This window comes from Brassica napus, chromosome C1 (genome assembly GCF_020379485.1).
Source record: "Brassica napus cultivar Da-Ae chromosome C1, Da-Ae, whole genome shotgun sequence".
Classification (NCBI taxonomy): Eukaryota; Viridiplantae; Streptophyta; class Magnoliopsida; order Brassicales; family Brassicaceae; genus Brassica; species Brassica napus.
In genome coordinates this window covers 12,195,931-12,219,055 of record NC_063444.1, presented here as the reverse complement: position 1 = coordinate 12,219,055, position 23,125 = coordinate 12,195,931, and the positions used below count along the sequence as shown (strand labels likewise).

General features: G+C 37.4%; 3 protein-coding genes, 1 long non-coding RNA gene and 1 other non-coding gene across 6 annotated transcripts; 2 read left to right on the top strand and 3 right to left on the bottom strand.

Moving 5' to 3' along the window:
• Positions 1-7,875: 7,875 nt before the first annotated feature.
• On the top strand, positions 7,876-7,982 carry LOC125581050. The gene has a single exon (XR_007318761.1). It is a non-coding gene; the product is annotated as a small nucleolar RNA R71 (small nucleolar RNA).
• Positions 7,983-11,225: 3,243 nt separating this feature from the next.
• LOC125580122 lies at positions 11,226-12,749 on the top strand. The gene is made up of 2 exons (XR_007317847.1): positions 11,226-11,779; positions 12,559-12,749. It is a non-coding gene; the product is annotated as an uncharacterized LOC125580122 (long non-coding RNA).
• Positions 12,750-13,726: 977 nt separating this feature from the next.
• LOC106374575 lies at positions 13,727-14,261 on the bottom strand. The gene is made up of 2 exons (XM_013814575.3): positions 14,127-14,261; positions 13,727-13,993 (listed from the first exon to the last, which is right to left on the bottom strand). Exons 1-2 carry the CDS (start codon positions 14,259-14,261, stop codon positions 13,727-13,729), a joined length of 402 nt encoding a protein of 133 aa, XP_013670029.2.
• Positions 14,262-15,488: 1,227 nt separating this feature from the next.
• Positions 15,489-18,623, bottom strand: LOC106441425 (probable inactive receptor kinase At4g23740). Of its 2 annotated transcripts, none has more exons than XM_013883245.3 (4): positions 18,434-18,623; positions 16,711-18,000; positions 15,957-16,307; positions 15,489-15,885 (listed from the first exon to the last, which is right to left on the bottom strand). In XM_013883245.3, the coding sequence occupies exons 2-4, from the start codon at positions 17,951-17,953 to the stop codon at positions 15,593-15,595; spliced, it is 1,887 nt and encodes a 628-aa protein (XP_013738699.2). In that variant the 5' UTR covers positions 17,954-18,000; positions 18,434-18,623; the 3' UTR covers positions 15,489-15,592. The 2 variants fall into 2 exon arrangements, with proteins under 2 accessions (XP_013738699.2, XP_048600068.1); XM_048744111.1 differs by having other exon boundaries at positions 16,711-18,006; positions 18,434-18,607.
• A 728-nt stretch (positions 18,624-19,351) lies between these two features.
• On the bottom strand, positions 19,352-22,225 carry LOC106441417 (putative glucose-6-phosphate 1-epimerase). The gene is made up of 8 exons (XM_013883240.3): positions 21,942-22,225; positions 21,409-21,737; positions 20,794-20,868; positions 20,643-20,699; positions 20,389-20,555; positions 20,174-20,308; positions 19,876-20,078; positions 19,352-19,794 (listed from the first exon to the last, which is right to left on the bottom strand). The coding sequence occupies exons 2-8, from the start codon at positions 21,514-21,516 to the stop codon at positions 19,625-19,627; spliced, it is 915 nt and encodes a 304-aa protein (XP_013738694.2). The 5' UTR covers positions 21,517-21,737; positions 21,942-22,225; the 3' UTR covers positions 19,352-19,624.
• Positions 22,226-23,125: the final 900 nt, after the last annotated feature.

Here is a 23,125-nt window from a genome sequence, read left to right as displayed (position 1 = left end):
CAAAAATATTAATTAATAAAATTTTATATTAAAATATAAAATTTTAAACAAAATAACTTAATTAATATTAATCTTCAATCAAAATACCATATTATTCTATAAAGTGATTTTCGTAATGCATATATGATCTACTAGTGCATTTTGAGGTAAAAATGACTATCCTCATTTTTAATTTGTAGATTAGAGATAAAAAAATTCTTGAAATTGGGTAATATTAATACTTGTAAATACATTAGATAAGAATAAGAAAGTAAAAGATAAACATAAAATATTGCTAAAAAACTAATTTTTATCGATGATATTAATACTCGTGAATATATTCATATAAACAAGAAAGAATTGTACGAAAATACATCATCATCAACAGCAACAACAACCATCTTCAGTTACATACAAAAAATATTGGACAATATTTAGAAATTTTGAAGGTTCCGGTTCAAACTTACCTGACTATTAGTGTTGTTGTAATATTTAAATTTGTGTAATAGTTATGTCTTCATGTAATTTTTTAAAAGCTTTTTTTGTTAAGTTTTTTTTGTATATTTTTGTTATCTAAATCTAATTTTAAATATTTTAAATCTTATTTTAAAATTTTATTTAATTTTATGCATAAACTTAAATTTTGTAAACAAAACGTAAAATATTTATGAGATATAATTTTTATAAGGATTAAAACAATAAATAAGAAAATATTTATGAATCATAAATGTGATTTGTAATTGTAGAGATCAAAATGCAAATAAAAATATGAAACTTCAAATTTTGAGTTTCACTTCTCAAAACTTCAAATTTGAAGTTTTGAAATTCCTTTTTGGAAAGCAAAAAACTTGATATTTGAAGTTATAAAGTGTCTTTTTGGAGGGAATAAATTTTAAATTTCTATGACTCCAGGACTAAATTGGAAGATGCTATATCGGAAGTTTTCTTTCATTCATTCCTTAGAACCGATCTTTGGTTCTCAAAACCAGGCTTAAGGCAATTTCATTCAGTTGTTCGGGTTGTTGTCCATCTCTTGGTGTTCTCGGTGAGTCATCTTGCTTGGAATTAACACATCTCAGCACCATAATGGTCGTTGATTTCTTTGGTGGTGTTGCTTCTTTTCTTTTCTTGTGCAGGTTGAAGAGCTTCTTAGGCAACTGTCCTACCGCCAGTGCAGATCCTAGCATTTTATGGGCTAGAAGCTAAGATAATTTTAGACCTTGGAATTTAAATCAAAGCCTGCGGGGCCCGTCCCATTTCACCCGCCACGGGGCGGGTGCGGGTCGAGCGTTTTGAAAAAATCAAGTCGCGGGTGCGGATGCGGGTTAAGACTATTTCATGCGGGGCGGGTGCGGGTGCGGGTTGGTGGATTTTGATTTGCGGATACCCGCCAATCCGCAAAATAAAATAAAAAATAAAAAAAAGATTTTTTTTATAAATACGATTTTTTTAGAAAATAATTAATTTTAAAAAAATAATTAAATTTTTAAAAAATAATATAAAAAATTACTTATAAATATATTATTTTATAGAAAAACTAATTAAATAATTATTTTTTAATTAAAAATATAACCCGCGGGTCCCGCGGGTTACCTGCAAAATAAAGCGGGGCGGGTGCGGGTATTAGTTTATTTCTTTGCGGGTTGAGCGGGTCGAAATTTTAACTGAAAAAAAAACGATCCGCGGGTTGGCGGGTCGTGCGGGGCGGGTTGATCCGCGAACCAAGGCCTAGATAATTTATTGGGCTGTAGATTGACACATTTAAAAAAGAAAAAGGAAAGTTTTTTTTAATATGCGTAGAGGAATTCGAACTCGTGACCTCTGATCCGAGTAGAAGTAACCACAACAAGTTGAACCAACAGATAATCAGCTCAAAATGTGCCCGAAATGTTACTTATTGTTGGTCGGGCAGAAACATGTGCTTCCTCTGCTTACCTTCAAGGCCGGCTCTGCCTACCGCGATCCCATACCGTCTTTGGTTCATTGCTGGTGGAGGTGTTGCCGCGTTGGAGGCGAGTGTATAGTCGGATTCTTGGCATGCACTTCAATTTGTGTCTCTCAATCTTTCTTCCCTCTATTTCGTCTTGCTTTCAGTAATGCTAATGGTTACAAATTTAAACGAGTTCATCAAGAACTAGCTACTCTAGAGATGTTACGGGAAAATTTTGGCATCCAAGTAAACGAGGCTACTTTCAAAGGCATAGAACTGTAGTTGATACTCAATTTCGGTCTAGTGGTACGCACTGAGCTTATGAGTCGAGTAAAGTTAGATAGGAAATAATTGGAATTGTGCAATTTTGTGTAAGTCGGTTTGTAATCGGATCTTTATCCCTGTTTTCAGGTTCAAAGAATCTACTTTTCTTTTTTTTTCTAAATGGAAGATGTTGCAGTTGGCAAACGAACAACATATAGGGTCCTATTGGTAGTTAGGTTTTAGAGACTTTGTGGTTATGAAAAACTATTAAAGCCAAAAAATTTGCCAATCTCTTGCTGAAATCTTTAAAAGTTTTAAAAGCCACTCTGAAAAAAGAAATTGTTCACATTTTCCTAAAGCCACTTTTTAAATGGACAGAACTTAGGTTCAACCCCTAGGGTGAACTTTTAAATTCACCTCACCCTTTATGACCAATCAAAGTGACACATAGATTATTAAGTAAAAAAAATAAAAACGATAATTTTAACGACGCTAACGCTTCCAGCTAAACCCTAAAACCTAAATCTTAAATTCTAAACCCTATACCCTAAATTCTAAACCCAAATCCAAACCCCTAAACCCAAACCCTATACTCTAAACCCTAATCCTAGACCCTAAACCCAAATTATATACACTAAACCCAAAAACTAGACTATAAACCTAAACTCTATACCATAAACCCAAACCGTAAACCTTAAACTCTAATCCTAGACCCTAAACCCTAATCCTAGACCCTAAACCCAAATTATATACCTTAAACCCAAAAAATAGACTATAAACCTAAACCCTATACCCTAAACCCAAGGTTTAGACTCTAAACCCAAACCGTAAACTTTAACCAAAACCTTATAGCATCTAAGTTTGGGGTTTGAGTTTAGTGATGTTAGGAGTTTTCAAGGCTCCTAAGACAAATGTTGTAGTATAAATGATTGTCGAACCAGTTTTGAGAGAATTCGAAGCAATGAGAATGCAAGTACTCACTTAATCTAAGTGAAACCAATGATTTAGATGGGTTTTAAACTACTACTAATACTAGAAAGCAATTACAGAATGATACTTTCTTGACTAAGGGAAAAGAGAACTCATGGGCATAGGGATTGGACCTTGGGTGATCAAGTATCGAACTAAGGATAGCATATGATCAATCAAACTATCGACCTTAAGCCTAGACACAATTCTAAGCAAGCTCTATGTCTAGATGAATGCTCATTTGCTAACATATCTCAAACATCAAATGTCTTTGGTTGAATAATGTGAAAGCAATCATTACTAACAAGTCTATTAGCTATCTTAGCATCTTTAACAACAAATGTCTTTGGCAAAGTATACTAAAAGTCTAGGAGAGTTGTCTCAGGCATTTTATTGAACACCTTTCGGGTGGGAAATGCCTATCGATCAACTTTTGAGTGGTCAACTCAGAAGATGCATTATGAATACTCTACTAGCAAGGAACAAGAATGATCTACACTAAAACATCCTAGAACTAACCCAATCACCCTTAATCTCCCTAACCCATGAATTCAAAAAGTGATTACTCACTAATCTCCATGATTGCTCTTAAACCCATATTGGATTTCAGATTAATCATGTAGAGGAACAGATAAGAAATCAACAAGAACACAAGATGAAAGCAATGAAATCTGAATCAAAAGAAGTTTTTCTAGTTGTTCTCCAGAAAAGAGATAATCCCCTCTGGTGGCTTACCAAGGTACTTAAAACATAGGTTTTTGAAAAGTAAAAACGTGCATAATGAAGTGACCAAAAGGCCCTTGAGAAAACATGAATTCGGCCAAACAAAAAGACGCGGAACGACCTCGGCACGTCGCTGCGAGAGGTCGCTCCCGGGTGGTTTCTTCGCGAGCGACCTGGTTGTGTCGCTCCGAAGACGTCGCTCCCGGGTCGTCTCCTCGCGAGCGACCTGGCTGTGTCGCTCTGAAGACGTCGCTCCCGGCTTGCTCAGAAACCATAGACGCGAGCGACCTTAGGGTGTCGCTCTAGGAGGTCGCTCCCGGCTTGTTCGTCGCTCTCAAATCAACACAACCCGAGCGACCTCTGGGTGTCGCTGTGGTGAGGTCGCTCTAGGAGCTGGAGCGACTTCTCCTTGTCGCTCTAGGAGGTTGCTCCGAAGCGTAGATGGCGAGCGAGTTCATGGCGTCGCTCCGGTAGGTCGCTCCCATGCATTGCTCATCCAATGATCACCTTAATCACCTCTTTTGAGCTCCAAATGCACTCAAATGTCTCCAGGAACTCCATGTGGTACTCCAATACCTAATAGAGACATATGTATGCAAAACGCAACCTAGACATGGCTAAATCCTAATCTATATGATGAAAATGCACATGAATAATTGGATAAAACAATGTAAATATGCAAGATATCAACTCCCCCAAACTTATTCTTTTACTTGTCCTCAAGTGAACTTTCTAGAACTCATAGGGAGAGAGGTTTGAAGGTGGGAACTCATAGCCAAAAGAAATACACAAAGCACTCGAATCAACATCTAAATTCAGCATTAGTACACCCTATCTTATTATACTCTAGCTTCTCTAGGCCTATCTCAACTCTTTTCATCCCTACACTCATCATCATGCATTCACACATGCAAATCAGCCAACTCTCAAGTTCATTAACCATAGCATCAAGTGAATTCTTGCAAATGGTCAATTGGTCCAAATCATTTGGGTATGGGGAGGCTTTTTAATCAAGTGAGTCAAGGGGTTTAAGATATATGATATTTAAGGCGGTATACTCTCAAGACAAGTAGCCTTGACATTGCACATAATATATCTAAGAAAGGGATCAACTCATGCATACAATGCTCAATCTCCATTGTTCTACCTTTTTCCCAAACATATATGATACACATTCATTTCCCCATTCCAAACCCAACTCACATCTCTCACCCAAGGACTTCAAAAGCATTTCTCAACACAAAACTCTTTTTTTTTACAAGGGATTTCTTACACTCATATGAACACCTCTTAGCTCATCCTAATTTTACTAGCCCCATTTCTTTATTCTCTCTTTTTTTTTTTTTTTTTTTTTTTTTTTATGTTTGGGGGCCAATAACTTTCACAAATTGAGCTAGAAGTTTCTCTACTTATCCTATAAAGACTAGTCAATTAAGCACAAGAGTTCACTCTTTTCCTTCAACTTTCTCATACTCCCAAATCAAACTTTACAACACTCACCCACATCCTATGGCTAGACAATAATGTGCCTAATCTAGCAAGAATGAAGATCAAACATTGTCGTTCCCGATACTCTCAACATTATGTGCATGTAAGACTTTCCGAAAAAGGCCTCACTCATCAATCAATGAAGGCTTAAACGGAGGAAGGGATTTTGGGGAGAGGTCTACCACTAGAGGTTGTCAAAAAGATTGGCATAAAGGATGTGACAACTCAAGTGTGTATATCCATGATTCAGAACACAAGGGACCATGAGCAAGATGCATTAAGTTCGTTCAGTTCAAATAAGGTTGTAGTTGGCTTCAAAGACTGAGTTTCAGCAATCAACAAGTTTCAGGAAGAGTTTTCAAGGCTCGAAGCATACAAGTCTTTTTGAGAGGTGCATAAGCTACTCAGGTGCAAAGTAGTGTTCTTTACAAGGCATTTAAAATCATTGCTCCCAGTGCAAGTGAATGCAACCTATATGCTCTAGACTCTCCTAGAAATGCAAATGATGCAAACTAAAGGATTTTTTTATATATGCAAATAGGTATGCAATGCATGACTCAATGAAACAACATCAAAGCAAACATGATCAAATACTTGGTACCTCCCCCAAACTTAAATGACACAGTCTCTGTGTTGTCAAGAAGAGAGAGATACCCAAAAAGAGAAAACTAATATGCAAAACGAAATGGTATATACAAGGGAAAGTAGTGGGTTACCTTCTATGGGGAATGAGTAGAGGGAGATGCTCCCTCCTCGTCGTCCTCAGGTGGTAACTCTTCAAGGTGCTCATCAGCAGGAGTGTCCATCTCTTCAATGTGGAAGGCTTGCCCGAACACAGTTGGTTTCTTCATTTTCCCATTGATGTGAAAGTGGAGAACATGCCCTTTACCCAAATGGAGATCAATCGTGCCCTATTTCACATTAACAATTGCTCCTGCTATAGCTAAGAATGGCCTTCCAAGAATCAATGGGTCTTGAGCCTCCCCACCCATCTCAAGCACCACAAAATCTGTAGGTATCTCATACCGTCCAATCTTCACAGGGAGGTCCTCTAAGATGCCCACATGGTACTTCACTGAACGATCAGCTAACACCAGAGAAAGTCTACACTTCTTGTACTGAGTGAATCCAATCTTCTTTGCAACAGACAAAGGCATCAAGCTGACACTAGCTCCCAAATCGCAGAGACATTTCTCAAATACCATAGGTCCAGGAGCACAAGGTAGTGTGAAGCATCCTGGATCCTCTAACTTCTATGGAACATTAAGCCTCTGGATGATGGCACTGCACTCATGGGTAAGAATCATCATGCCTTCCATCTCCTTCTTCTTTGCAGCTATAACATCTTTCAGGAACCTGTTGTATTGAGGAATCAACATGAAAGCATCGATGATGGGCATTGCAACCTGAGCCTCACTCATTTGCTTCTCAAACAGAGCTTTGTACTTCTCTAGCAGCTGCCTCTTGAATCTACCAGGGAATGGAAGTTTGGGTTCATAGGGAGGAGGAACAAAAGAATTCTCACTTGCTGGAGCAACAATTTCACCATCTTTCACTGTTTTCTTTTCTTCCCCAACCTTTCCTTTACCTTTAGCTTCCACAATCTTCTCCAAGATTTCATCATTGATTTTCCCATCAACAATCACCACTTCATCATCTAAGTTTATGGCCACCTCCGCACCTAGTTTCTCAGCATCCCTGGTGAGGGTTGTAGGAGGTAACTACTTACCACTCCTAAGGGTGATAGCTTTGGCCTCCTTGGGGGTTTTGGTCAGATTTTCCAGGTAGAGATCCTTGCTGGCGATTCTGGTGAGTGTTCATGGAAGCAAACTGATTCTCTAAATTCTTTACTGTAGAAGAAGATGTGAAAATTTGTTGTTGAGCTCATTGTAGCTCCCATCAATCTTGGAGTGAAGGTTCTTCAACTCATAACTAACATGCTTCTCACTTCTAGTCCGAGACTCCAAGATTTGTTTCAGTAAGGTATCAGTGCTGCTCTCTTGAGGAGCAGAGGAACCTGACGAGGGGTTTTGTGAGGCTGATAGCTGCCTTGCTGGTTGTTTCTAGGCGGATAACCACTCTGTTGGTTGTTGGGGTAGGATTTATGTTGGTAGTTGTTATACTGAAAGTTGGGCTCTTTTTTGTACCAGCTACCATTGTTATTGATGAAACACAGCTCTTCCTGACCTTCCAAATGTTCAACCTCATGGACAACAGGTGGATCTTCCTGCTTGGAGTTACCAACAAACTTCAGCTGTTCTTGGGTGGATTTTTCAGTAATGAGTAGGTCGATCTTGTCTTCCAAATCTTTGATCTCTTTCCTCGTCTGCTTATCATCACCCCGACTGCCTCTGTCGTGATCTGCACTGTAGACTGCATCACTCTTCACCATGTTGTCAACCAGCTCTTCTGTATCATCTTCAGTTCTTCCTAAGAAGAATCCATTGCTAGATGTATCCAATCTGGCTCTGTACTTAGGAAGGACACCTCTGTAGAAGGTACTGAGCAAGCTCTCCTTAGAGAAACCATGATGTGGGCATTTGGTTTGATAGCCTTTGAATCTCTCCCAGGCTTCATTGAATCCTTCCAAGTTCTTCTGTTGGAAACTGGAGATCTCACTTCTCAGCTTAGCAGTTCTTGAGGATGAGAAGAATTTCTCCAAGAATGCTCTCTTGCACTCATCCCAAGTGGTGATTGAGTCGCTTGGTAGAGACTTCTCCCACTGTCGTGCCTTATCCCCCAGAGAGAAAGGGAATAACTCCAGCTTTAAGGCATCCTCAGACACACCATTGGTTTTTGACAACCCACGGTAGCTGTCGAACCTGTCCAAGTGATCAAATGGGTCCTCTAGAGCCAAGCCATGATACTTGTTGTTGTCGATCACGTTGAGGAGTCCTGATTTGATGTTAAAGTTGTTGGCTGCGACAGCTGGTGCTCGGATTCCCAATCTATGACCATGAATGTTGGGGCGGTCATAAGTGTCAATGGGTCGAGTTGCTCGCTGTTGGTTGTGTGGAACGTTGTTGGCATCATTTTGAGGTATGTCTCCCATATCAGTATCCAATCTCTGCAAGTGAGACTGTTGCTCTTCTTCTCGTCTCTTTCTAGTACACTCTCTCTCTAAAGCTCTGATGTCTGTGGTTCTTGGAACTAGGTTTGATGGACTCCTGCTCCTCAAGTTCATACACCTGTAAAGTAAAGGGAGGTGAAGAAGGAGAATCAGTAACAAAAGAAAATAAAAATGACTTAATCTCAAGCAAATGACTAAATCTCAATGTTCAAATTTACTCAGAATTTGGCAACGGCGCCAATTTGATGTTAGGAGTTTTCAAGGCTCCTAAGACAAATGTTGTAGTATAAATGATTGTCGAACCAGTTCTGAAGGAATTCGAAGCAATGAGAATGCAAGTACTCACTTAATCTAAGTGCAACCAATGATTTAGATGGGTTTTAAACTACTACTAATACTAGAAAGCAATTACAGAATGATACTTTCTTGACTAAGGGAAAAGAGAACTCATGGGCATAGGGATTAGACCTTGGGTGATCAAGTATCGAACTAAGGATAGCATATGATCAATCAAACTATCGACCTTAAGCCTAGACACAATTCTAAGCAAGCTCTATGTCTAGATGAATGTTCATTTGCTAACATATCTCAAACATCAAATATCTTTGGTTGAATAATGTGAAAGCAATCATTACTAACAAGTCTATTAGCTATCTTAGCATCTTTAACAACAAATGTCTTTGGCAAAGTATACTAAAAGTCTAGGAGAGTTGTCTCAGGCATTTCATCGAACACCTTTCGGGTGGGAAATGCCTATCGATCAACTTTTGAGTGGCCAACTCAGAAGATGCATTATGAATACTCTACTAGCAAGGAACAAGAATGATCTACACTAAAACATCCTAGAACTAACCTAATCACCCTTAATCTCCATAACTCATGAATTCAAAAAGTGATTACTCACTAATCTCCATGATCCTCTTAAACCCATATTGGATTTCAGATTAATCATGTAGAGGAATAGATAAGAAATCAACAAGAACACAAGATGAAAACAATGAAATCTGAATCAGAAGAAGTTTTTCTAGTTGTTCTCCAGAAAAGAGATAATCCCCTCTGGTGGCTTACCAAGGTACTTAAAACATAGGTTTTTGAAAAGTAAAAACGTGCATAACGAAATGACCAAAAGGCCCTTGAGAAAACATGAATTCAGCCAAACAAAAAGACGCGGAGCGACCTCGGCACGTCGCTGCGAGAGGTCGCTCCCGGGTGGTTTCTTCGCGAGCGACCTGGCTGTGTCGCTCCGAAGACGTCGCTCCCGGGTCGTCTCCTCGCGAGCGACTTGGCTGTGTCACTCTGAAGACGTCGCTCCCGGCTTGCTCAGAAACCATAGACGTGAGCGACCTTAGGGTGTCGCTCTAGGAGGTCGCTCCCGGCTTGTTCGTCGCTCTCAAATCAACACAACCCGAGCAACCTCTGGGTGTCGCTGTGGTGAGGTTGCTCTAGGAGCTGGAGCGACTTCGCCTTGTCGCTCTGGGAGGTCGCTTCGAAGCGTAGATGGCGAGCGAGTTCATGGCGTCGCTCCGGTAGGTCGCTCCCATGCATTGCTCGTCTAATGATCACCTTAATCACCTCTTTTGAGCTCCAAATGCACCTAAATGTTTCCAGGAACTCCATGTGGTACTCCAATACCTAATAGAGACATATGTATGCAAAACGCAACCTAGACATGGCTAAATCCTAATCTATATGATGAAAATGCACATGAATAAATGGATAAAACAATGTAAATATGCAAGATATCATTTAGGGTTTACCATTTTGGTTTTAGGTCTAGGATTTGGGTTTAGGGTATAGGTTTTGGGTTTAGGATTTACGGTTTGGGTTTAGGATTTACCGTTTGGATTTATAGTTAATGTTTTGGGTTTAGGATATATAATTTGGGTTTAAGGTTTACGGTTTGGGTTTAGGGTCTAGGACTTGGGTTTTAGGGTATAGAGTTTAGGTTTATAGTCTAGTTTTTGGGTTCATGGTATATAATTTGGATTTATGGTCTAGGATTAGGGTTTAGGGTATAGGGTTTGGGCTTAGGGGTTTGGATTTGGGTTTAGAATTTAGGGTATAGGGATTAGAATTTAAGATTTAGGGTTTAGGGTTTAGCTGCAAGCATTAGCGTCGTTAAAATTAGCGTTTTTATTTTTTTAACTATTTTTTATTTAATTTAATATTTTTTAATTAATAATCTATTTGTCACTTTGATTAGTCATAAAGAATGAGGTTAATTTAAAGGTTCACCCTAGGTTCTGTCCTTTTTAAAGCTTTAAAAACCATTCTATTTCCCACTTTCTTTAAAAACTGACTTGCGTAATATTTTCTCCAAGGAAATAAAAAAATAACAAGCAAATATAATTGGAAAACTGATTTGCATTAAGTAGTTAATTCTTTGTTATCAAAAAAGGTCATAACCTACTATTATTTGACATTTAATTTGTTAAAGATTTAAATTCATTATATATATAACTGAATATCATTCATTACTAGTTCAAAACAAAAACAAAATAATCAAATATTATTTTTAAAAAATTTAGTATTAATTAAATTCAAATAAGAAATAAAATCATTGTTATTTATTTTCTTTTGATAATAAATCAATAAAAACACTTTTTATTGATAATTTTTTTTTTTCCAGTTTTAATTTATCCAATATTTTATGTGTTTGCACAAGTAAAAAGGTAAATTGAATGAAATATTCATCACAAAAATCTAGCCATCTTTGACTAGTACATTTAGCCAATAATTTATTGTGCGTTATGTTACGATAATATAACTTCCTATTTTTGCTGAACTGAAAAATATAACACTAAAAATATTATAAATACTTTGGAAATTTTGATAAAAAAACTGCCCACTATAAAAGGTTTAAGTAGGTTTAATCTTCTAAAGTCAACATATTTTTATAATAATGAGTTTGTAAAGCTTTTGATATCAATCTGACTTTAAAAATATTTAGAGTGATAACTAGAACCTTTAAAATCAAAATCTCTAGATTCAAAATTTTAAGGAAAAATTGGAAATATACAACAAAAGAAGTAGTAGATTGTCCCTATGCCATAATATGAACTAGAAGTTGTCCACTTAGTATAATTTTTTTATGTAAACCCAAATAAGTTCCTAATCTAAGCCTAAAACGTTTTTTGTAAATTTAATAGTTAAAAAAAAAGTAAAAAAAAAAAAAAACAGATAGCAAATAAACAAAAGGGGATAATCCCAAATTTTGACTTAGAACCCTAATTTCGCCTCCTCTTTTGACGATGCCAGAAGGTGTTCCCAAGCTCCCAAAGATCCAACCGGCGGATATCCAAGCCGCCGTAGAATGGGGTGTCGCCGCCGCAGCCGGCGCCATCTGGGTCGTCCACGTAAGCCAATCCACCTCTTACTTGTAGACTTTCAAATTGGGTTTAACGGATTATGTCTCCTAGTGAAGTTCCTGGCTTGATTTGGACGAAAGATGAAAACTTTACAATTGATCTCGTTAGATACATATTGTTTTCCCCCTAAAGGCTCTAACTTTAATGTATATTGCATCCTTGCATGTATACGTGTATCATTTCAATTTCATGAAAGGCTTTGATTCAAGTCTCTTATGTGGGTGTATACGTGTATCATCTCGTTAGATATATATTGTTTTCTCCCTAAAGACTCTAACTTTAATGTATATTGCATCCTTGCATGTATACATGTATCATTTCAATTTCATGAAAGGCTTTGATTCAAGTCTCTTATGTGGCTGTATACGTGTATTATCTCGTTAGATATATATTGTTTTCCCCCTAAAGGCTCTAACTTTAATGTATATTGCATCTTTTCATGTATACGTGTATCATTTCGATTTCATGAAAGGCTTTGATTCAAGTCTCTTATGTTGCTGTAGATGTTAGTTGATTCAAAGTAATTTTATTCAGATTAGTCTCTTGTTTTGCTTCTAGGGATACCACTTAGACATGAATTACTCTACTTGATGTTTCCATCTTTTATGCTAAAAGCATTCTCTTTTAGACTTTTTGTTACTGACAATGATAATGCGCTTTGTATATGTATTTTGGTGTTGTGAAAAGTTTAATTAGTCCCTTAAGCAGTCCTGACTTCATTATTTTGTTTTGTATCTTAACATCAAATTTGTTTTTATCATTAGCAGCCATTTGATTGGATAAAGAAGACATTTATTGACAAACCAGCAACTGAAGAGAACTGATGGGATCACCAAGATGTAGACTTTTCTTTGCAATAAATTTTGGTTCTTTTTTTGGGGCTTTGTGATTTCATGTCTTCAATGTAGACCTTTTGTCTTCTCAAACGTTATAACACAATAAAAAAGCATACACTCTCCAAATCTGTAACCAGAAAAGAGTACGCATTTTGCTTTTTATAACATTCTGCTTTTTCAATCGTATGTTGTTGGTACTATTACATTATGAAAGAAAGTAGACGTGTAGATCAGGGCATAAGAAGGAGAGCTATGATCGCAAATATGATAAAGGGTTTTGAAGCAAGCAACTTCAGAGCAAGATTTCATGCTTGAGCAATGTTTATGTTGGTCTTCTCTCAGACTTGTTCAAACTACTTGCTTGTTTATGTTCTGTCCCTTATTCTCCTGGATAGTGTTTTTATTGTTGTTTACTGATTTGCAGGAAGCTTTGCAGTGATTGACCGACCATACAGGAAAAGAAAAGGCTCAAGAATCTGGTAGCAAAGTTACTTCTATCATCTGCAAAGTTCTTTTCTTTGAGCAACTACGTCTCCTCCAAAAGTCTCCGAACTGGTACTAAATCATTGTTTCTTTCTTTCACTGTGTTATCAATAACATCTAATTTTTGTTTTTCAAAGATTGGACATGGTCAATGCATGCCAGAGATCTTCAGAGATGTCAAGCCAGTTCCAGCTGATGAAAGCTCTCAAATACCTATGGCACAACAAGACGTTAACGGTGAAATAGACTCGAGTGATGACGGCATGCCCCCTCCCCCATTGGAAGCATATACAAACAGATTGAGACCATTTGGAGTACAATTTGATGCAGAAGCGGATTCTGATTCTTAGAAACCTATAGTTGCTGAGATGTATCTTATTAAACAATATGTAACCAACACACAGCTGCTGAAAAACAAGCAGTGTTTTGATATGCAATGAATTGATTGTTGATTTATAGCTCAACAAATGGTTCCGAGAGTAGTAGTCCATTGCTACTCATTCTACATCAATGTAGATCACAGATCAGTGTAGCATACTCTGATACAAGACAAAAGAGAGTCTTTGGTGATACAAGCTGTTGTTGTTCAAGTAGTCCAGGGAAATAAAAACGAACTTTAAGAGCTCTCTTTTTCGAGCTTCTCAATCTCCTCACGGTGCTTTCTTTCAGCTTCTTGAAGCTCTCTTTCAGCATCTTCTTCCTCTTCAATTCTGTCAAGATTATCGAGCTCCTTAGTCGTTGCCATGGCTTTCACAACAGGGTCTCTTAGCTCAGAGATCAAACCGCCACCGACTTTGTACCCTTCTTCATCTCCAGTCAGATACAACCGTTGGTCAGGACCAGACGCCATAGGGATGTCCACCGCCAAAAGCTTCATGTCATACTGAAGAAACAAACAAGAAGATCAATGAATCTGCTAATGCCATTGCTAACCACTCTCTAATCAACTCACAACAGCTCCAATCTGCTACACTCATTCCTAGGCTAGAGATAGAAGACCTATCTATATCTGTTACATGGCCTTTCTTCTTCTTGACTTCAACGCTAACGAGCCCCTTTCTCTCAGAGCCTTGAACAGGGAACAGGAGAAAGCAACACTTGCTCCTAATCGTTGGCTTGAATTTCTTGAAGGTTATGCCACCACCAGACATCACATAAGCAACAAGGGATTCAAATTTTTGGGGTGGTTTCAAAATTAATCAAGAACTTGTGAAGAGGAAGAGAGATCACAATTATTTTAAAAAAAAATAACTTTAGGAAACACGTAAAATTTGAGAAAATAAAGATTTACAGAATATTTTTCAACAGATTTTGGAGAGATTTAAGGAATATTTCCCAAAAGATTATGAATTTGGCAGAACATGCATTCTGGTGCCAGGAGATTGTATATATGATGGTAGATACGACGGTAGAATGTATAATCCGGCAGAGATAGGATATAGTATCTTAGTAGATAACGAAATATTACCACAATAGATTATTAGTAACAGGCAGATTCTGTGATTCCGAGCCAGTAGATATATAGGAAAAAATAGTTTATGAAATCTTTCGTCGTTCAGATCACCTTTTCTTTCTGCGGTAGTAGACAAATTACCAAATCGTAGATTTTAAAATCTGTAAGCGCCAGATATCTATGTAGTTAACCGAAACTACGATCTACATGTCTGTAGTTAGTATATTTTGTTTTCTGCTATCTGTAGATCAAAATATGAAATTGTGTTTCACTAATATTTAGTCAACCAAATTATTTTTCATATGATTGTTTCATGTTTATGTAAATTTTGAATAATTTTTCATATTTTTCTGACTTTTAAAATAATTGATATGAATTTTTGAAGTTAGCCAGGGGTATCTAAGTCCAAATCTGACCAAAAAAAGGATTTATGGTAAAAGGACGATATAGTTGTTTTTCTGTGGTGTTTTGGCAAATTTTTCAAATTTTAAAGCCAATGTCTAAAGCAAAAGTCGTTACCAGTAGGAAATAACAGTCTAGGACTCTGAAATAAATTGTGCCAATAAACCCAATATTTCTAACTCACACAATCTGCACCCGCAGGCTATAGCCACGTAGACCCAATGGGACTATTTTGGGCTTCTAAAGCCCAGTATGTCATATACTACAATTTAGAGGCTTTGGCGATAAATCAAACGAGATGATCGGGGGATGATCACTTCGGCTTCATTCCTCTCATCATCTTCGTTGGGTATGAACTCAGATCCTAAGCCTACTCTCTTCCAGCTCCTCACCCTTGTCTAATAGAATGTGTTCTTTAATTTTGTATGCAATAACCAAGGTGCTTGATCAAAACATACAAGATTCATTTTTCTTTTATTTGAAAATTCAAATCTATTTTGCATGAAAACCAAAGAGTCCCCCCTAAATAGAAATGTGTTTGATAACCGGTTCTAACCGGAGAAGAGAATCAACATGAGTATACAAACTTAATGAAGTTATAAATCAACGATTTCAATTTGCATAGATTCAAATTTCACCCGGCGTGGAGGTCTCGGAGGCTCCGTTTTCGGATTTGGGCTTAGGGTCAGGCCCAAGACTGGCTTGTCGGTTTCCGACACTCTCAATAAGCCTAACCAAATCAGACATCTTAGGTCTCTGGTCCGGTGCTTTGACAACACACGACATTGCAATCTGCAACATCTCAACCATCTCTTCCTCTATGTTCGTATACCTTAGAAGCTCCACGTCGAACACCTCTGCAGTCCACTCCTCTCTCACTACCGAATGTACCCACCGAACCAAATGTATAATCTCATCTCCTGCAAATGTCCATCATTAAACCGAAATCATCCTTAACTGAACATGTATATAATAGTATCATGGTCTTTACCTGCGGTAGTGTGAATGGGAGACTTTCCGGTGAGGAGTTCGAGCAGTACGACGCCGAAACTGTAAACATCTGAGAGCTGAGATGACTTCCTTGTGTCGGTTACTTCCGGCGCACGGTAACCGGCTTGCCTCGAGATAGGTGGAGCCAAGGCGCTCATCACCGCGGTTAAACCGAGATCAGACACGCAGCCATTACGCTCTGAGTTCAAGAATATGTTTGAAGATTTGATGTTGCCATGGACGAGCTTCCCATTGTTCTCTCGGTGGATACGAGCTATCCCTTTAGCTGCACCAATGGCAATACTCATTCTTGTCTCCCAGTCCAATGGAACTCTGTTTTCGCCTCTGTTACCTGCACAATCCAACGGCAAGTCCATGAGAACACTACGTAGAAAGTGAGTCCGTGCCGTCTCCAATTATTTACCGGCCAAAATATTAACAGTTTTATCAACAATATAATAAAATAGTTTTACAAATTAATAGCTCTTTCTATATGTTTAATGTTTCTTTTGAAATTATAAACTATAAAATTTAACAATACATCTAAAATTTTAAAAAAATTATTTTGAAATTATAAGCTATAAATTTAACAAAAAAAGCTAAAATTTAAAATTTCAGCACATAATTTATATATTTATTTTTTAAAACTCCTGCCCTGTATGAACTGTTCCACTTGCACATACTATTAGACAGCCCTGGTCTAACCATTGCACTGTAGTTAAGACGCATGGTTGGATCATAAATTGAAAACGTACCGTGAAGCAAAGAAGCCACACTCCCATTACCGAAGTAATCATAAACCATAAGCTTCTCATCTTTAGAGTAATAATAAGCCTTAAGCTCCACAACATTCTCGTGCTTAATCCCTCCAATAATCTCCATCTGCTGCTCGAAATCGCGTTTCCCAGCGGCAACGTCCTTGAGACGTTTCACAGCGACAGAAGTCGCATCCTCAAGAACCGCTTTGTACGTCGTCCCAAACGTGCCTTTACCAAGAACCTCAGCGGAAGCTCTCAGAAGATCCTCGAGATCAAACGAGTAGTTACACCCTTCAAAGAAAGACAACCTGTTGTTCACATCTTCCATCCTCGACACGAACTTCTCAGGAGACATACCACCTTTCTTCTGCAGCTTGGCGTCTGTTATAATCCCATCGCCTTGGCTTAGTTTCATCCTCAAGTAACAAACAGCTAACACAAAGACTAAAACCGCTAGTAGCACAATGGAGACAGCGATGACTATCAGCAAGAAAACAGTCTTGGTTAGTCCCAAGAAGTGAGGTTTAGGTTTCTGACGAGGTTTAAGCTCGTGATGAGCCAAGTCGGGAGGTGGCTGCACGAGAGAGAATCCGCCAACGCCTTGATAAGACGACGTAGGGAACCTCTGAAGCCAACTCGGTATAGGCCCATTGAGATTGTTGTAAGACAAATCAATATGCTGCAGAGTAGACACACCGCTTAGATCAGGAATGTCGCCAGAAAGCGAATTATTAGCGAGATTCAACGACTGCACACGCCCAAGCCTCGACAAAGACTCAGGAACCGTTCCGTTGAAGTCATTGTTAGAGAGATTGACGCTGGTGAGATTCTTCCAGACAGAGAAATCCTCAGGCAACGGACCGGAGAAGTCGTTGTCCTGAAGGTAAAGAAAGGCCAAGTCTTTCAGCTCGGCGAAGTCTCCAGGGAATAGGCCTGAGATTCTGTTGGATCTGAGGCTGAGGACAGTAAGAGAAGAGAGTCTGCTTAGAGTGTTGGGAGGGATCTGACCGTTGAGTCCGACTCCAGGCAATCTAACGGCTGTGATGCGAGATCCGTCTTTGTTGCAAGTGACTCCGGTCCATGCGTTGCAGACGGAAGTGGTCTCGTTCCAGTTGAGTGAGCGCGTGGGACGCATGAGGGTTAGGAACTCGAGTAATGCGCGTTTGTCTTGGATTGGATCTGCGTTTGCGACGTAGATGTGTAGACACAGAGTGAGAATAACAACCCTCCAAGCTTCCATTGGTAAAGAGAAACAAAACAAGAAGTTTCTTTGTCTTTGGTCTGAAGCTGGAGAGGAAAAAAAAAAAACAAATCTTAACTCAATTTTGACAAGATGATGAGACTATAAATAGAGTAGCTTTGATTAATCCACACTTTAATTTAAAACTAAAAGGTTACAAAAAAGCAGAAAAATTTCAGATTTCTAGAAGACTGCGGATCAAAAAGCAAAAGGGAATCTGAAGCTCTATGTGAATTTTTATTTTATAAAAAAATAGAAAAGCAAAGAGTGGGAGACAATGAGAGAAAAGAGTGTTAAGCTTCGAAAATGACGAAACCAAAGTCCTTTCCTTTTGCTTTTGTATACATTCAAAGCTTTAATTTAAATCTATTCCCAGAACCCTAGAATTTCTGGGAACTTAAAAGTGTTACCCTAACTTTTATCAAGAAGTTGATTATATTAATATTAAGATTTAGAGTTACAAATTAAAGATATTGATACCTCTTTTTTCCAGATCTGAACTACTTTAGCTACTCATCAGTTACGAAGTGACGATGAGATGAGAACCACCACCGTACCATTCAAGCACTGAAGTTAAGAGCTTCTTCTGACTATTTTTTTTTAATTTCAGCAACAGATTTAATTTATTTTTTTCTTTGTGGGCAATTAAAGATGACGACGAGGGATGCGACTTTTTTTTTAAATATTTTAATCGGTTACAGATTCGGTGACCGGTGAGTCTGTGAAATCGGTACGTTCCGGTTATTAAATACCGAACCGGGGACCATTGCTTTCGTCGGTGTACCGTACCTTGCTTGAAATTTTATTATGCCAGCCCATATTATCATGGTTATAGTTTGCTCGAATATTTTATCATACAAATATAAGTTATAGGCTATGTATTTTGTATTTATCAAAACCGGCTGAATTTTATGAACCGGTGACTGAAGATATGTAATTACTAATTAGTTGGTCAAATGCTTAAGAGGGAATCATTTAATGATGTTAATCGACTGGATTAGAAAACAATATTTAACTTACCAAATTTCATGAATCTCATACAAATACGTTTTTTGTGTACTTGTCATATTGAAGTTCCAAGCCTTCAATGCATTTACCATTTAATAGATTTCCTTTTTATTTTGACATCAAGTATTTCATTAAAAAAATATTACTTTCCCTTCGGTGTATTAAATATTGGACCGACTCAATTATAGAATTTATTATGGTGCATCATAATAGGCCAATAATTTCAAATCTTTCATGATTATTGTGATGATTTAACACCATCTTAGCCACGGTTGATTCCTTTTGCTTTCACCAACACTGTGAGGCATTCATGAGAGTATTAAAAAATGCTTTTCCAACCTTTAGCTCTAAAAAGAAACATTTTTATTTAGTTTTGTTACTACTTGTAAATCATGAAAACGAAAAAGCTTTATTAAATAATCAAAAATACAAATTATCTTCATACAACACAAGTTAAATCTCGCACAAAACCAGGATCTTGTCACAGCCAAAAAAAACTGGTGACAATTTTCAAATCTCAGGTTTCCTTTTAATATTCAGGATTTGATACCAAAGAATCACGCACACACTGTGATGTTCTTCTATAGACTATACCGAAAAATATAATTATAAGAGAGACAGAAGAAGAATCAATCGGTTTGAAGATAACCGGTACCGGTTTTTTCAGGTGGAAAGGACAAGTGAGAGACTTAATTTCCCGGTCCATTCTTCACCCGGTTTCAAGGTGATTGGTTTTTCAATGGCTGCTCCATCAACACAAAGCATTTGTTTATACTCTTCATCTCCCAAATCTGGCAATGCTTTAGCTTTCTTGTCCCATGGATTCCACACCACTGCAACAAAACCACAAGAATACGATTCTGTTAGATAACCGGATTCCTGTTCAAATTACGGTTAAAGTTTTAGGATCTTACCAACATCAGGTAGACCTTCTTTCTCGATGAGGAATGTACGTTTTCTCTCATGGTCAAAAACAGCAACCACGTCTTTAGAGTTTAAGTACACTCTATCAATCTCGGATTCAAAGGTTAATGCATCGCCTTGCTCAGTAAACCGCTCTTTATCAAGCATGTTATCAAGATAGTCAAGAGTTTCAAGTCCTTCAACTCTTACTTCACTGATAAAATAACCAAAAAAGGAAAGAAAGAACGCATTGAGTAAGTGTGAACTTCGTAGAGACAAGAGAGAAGCTAAAGAAACTTGGTATTGAACCTGATATCGGAAATGGAGAAGTAAGTGTGGTAAGCAATGGAGAAGCTAAAAGGCTTTGAGTTGATGTTTCTGACACGTGATATCAGCGTTAGGTTCCCATCTAGTCCCAATGAAACTCTCAGGTGAAACTCAAAGCTGAAACAAGAGCAAAAACAATTATTAAGAATTCTGAAATAAGAAAAAAAAGATTAGCGAAGTAATCACAATTAGAATACCAGTGAGGCCAGATCCTTGTTGTGTCTTCATCAGAGGACTTGAGTACCAGATCTACAAAGGCTTTTCCGGTTGAGTCGAAGGAAGGTAAAGCAGGTGGATCATTTTCCACAAGCCACATCTTGTTTCTTGCAAACCCGTGTTGCTCAAGTGATCCTCGAGTTCCGAACTGTTTGGACAATTTCAAGAAAGGTTGATCAAAATATTGGTAATTCATGTCCATGTTTATATATTGGACTTAAAGAGTCAAATGTACCTGAGGAAAGCATATGGGGATTCCTCCTCGTACCGGATGGGGAGGCTTGGAGTTAGCCTGAAACAATATATAGCATTATGTTCACCAAATATTACTAAAAACATATAAAATGTTGCTTAAATGTTGGAAAAAGCCGAAAATAGTTTTGTACCTTGGCACTGGTGAATAACAACTCATCACCTCTCTCAGTCTTCCAAGAAAGAACTTGTCCTCCATGTAAACTAATCTGAACAAAGACATCGTCCGGGGTAAAAGAAAAACTGTCAGCTAGATAATAAAAAGAAGGAGAAAGTGTGGTGGGTGAGATGCAGGAATCACATTATAAATATATGACTAGATCTAAATCTTTCAGTTTTTTTTTTTTTTTGTCAAGAGAGCTTGGAGCTATTTATAAACATTCAACCTTCAAGATTCAGAACCCAAATCACAAAGTAGAAACAGAACAGTTTAACACACCTCTGATCCTAAGGGCCTAAATACATAGATTTCTCCCAAAAACCAAAACTTTGGACCAATTCAATTCAGATGTACAAAAGACAGAACACAATATTGAGAGTCTTAGAGTATATAATACCTAAAGGAGTTTTTAGGCAGAGAAAAAAAAAACATTCGAACAGAATTGGTGGGCAATCTTATTAAAAGTCAACGTCTTATCCTTTACTTATTCCGAGGATAAAAAAAAATCAGAATCTTGCATCGAAAAGAGGGATAGTACTTTCTTGTACAACATCGGAGAAACAAATGGAAGAAAGAAGAAGAAGAATACCTTTACAGAAGCGCCTTTAGGATTCTGGAGAAGAACCTGATCGGTTCCATTTTTATCCTTGACCAAGTCAACCATAGGTCTCTTCTCGTCATCACTAGATGCTTCCATTGTTTAACAAAAGAGAGAAAGACTTTGATGTTTTGTTTATTTTTTGGTCTCCCCCCCCCCCTATGCTTTCTTAAATCGAGGGAGAAAGTTAGGCGAAGAAGTCACAAGAAGAAAACTTTCTTGTGGGGAGCAACAAGAAAACCTAAGTTATCTCGTGAGATCGAGAACCAAACACCCAACCAACACTTCAACTGCTATGTCCTTTTCTTACACCGATAAAGCTGCAACACACACACACACCAAAACAAATTAATCTTATGTGCAAACAAACAAACAAACAAAGACGTGAGGTTGATATTGGAAAACGCAAAGATCCTTTGAAAATCACTCCAAAAAGTTCAAAAAAATATTAATACACACGACTTCCCGTGGAAATGATTAACGAGTGAGAAGCCTAATTAAGCAAACCGGAGAAAATTACGTACCGAAAATCAAGAACTCAGAAATCAAAAGATACAACTTTTCTAACCGGAGCAAGAATATGAATTATTCAGAATGTGAATAAAAGAAGATGTAGATATTTAAAAGAGAGAGAAGTCAGAATAATTGGGCAATATGTTGAAAAGTTGCACAGATTCAAAAGCCCCTGCAAATTGTATTTTAAAAATGTTTTTTTTAAAAGGGCGCATTCATCAATGATCAATCACTGAATAATTCTTCACTAGAATTATATTTTCTGTATATAATTGACGATTTTTAGTTATATTATGTTACGTATTCTAGCGCAATTCTGATATTGATCATGTATTTGAATTGTTTTTTTGGTCATTTTACATTTCTTTTTTAGTAAAAATATCTAATATCAATCAACTTTCTGAAACTCAATGATGTTTTTTATTTTAAAAAGAATCTCAATTATGTCGTTTAAATACCAAACTCTATAACGTCATGAAGTGTTGTCACATGTAAAACTTGCGTTTGAAACAATTAAACCTTAACATATACATTTTTCTAGTTCCAAAACAGATTTAAAACAGGCAAATATTTGTTTCTTTAATAATAATACAAAAAGGGGGAAGATGATGGGAGGACAGCTGGTTGTGATGAGAGGTGTGGGGATGGGTGGATCTTGACATGCGACCATGATTAACGGAATTAACTACCTGTTCATTTTTTGGAGGGAGTTGAATATTTCGTTAGTAGTTAATTAGTTTATAATTTTACTTTAAACTTAATTCGTCGCAGTCTTAGTTTACTTGATAAATATGTCAACTGTTTCTTTAAAGCTTTTCGACCATTTCAGCAGATAAATTACATGCATACTAGCACATATTAAAAACAATCATTAAACGGAAGGTGGCTCGGCATTATAAAATAATCAAACGAAGAAGTCCGCACAAGCCAAATGATCCAAAATAGACCACGATCCTGATTTGTCCCAAAAAAAATGACCACGACCATGAATTTTACAAATACTATAACCTTTGAACAAATACACGATTATAAACGACTCGTATTCATAGTACTTAGTAGTTTTCATGTATTGACAATACATAGCATCTTTTGAATAAATCTTTACTTCTCCTCATCAATTCTATCTTCATGTTCATCTCATTAAAGATTTCAATCTGAATATATATTTTTGTATTGTGAATAGAATCGGTGTCAA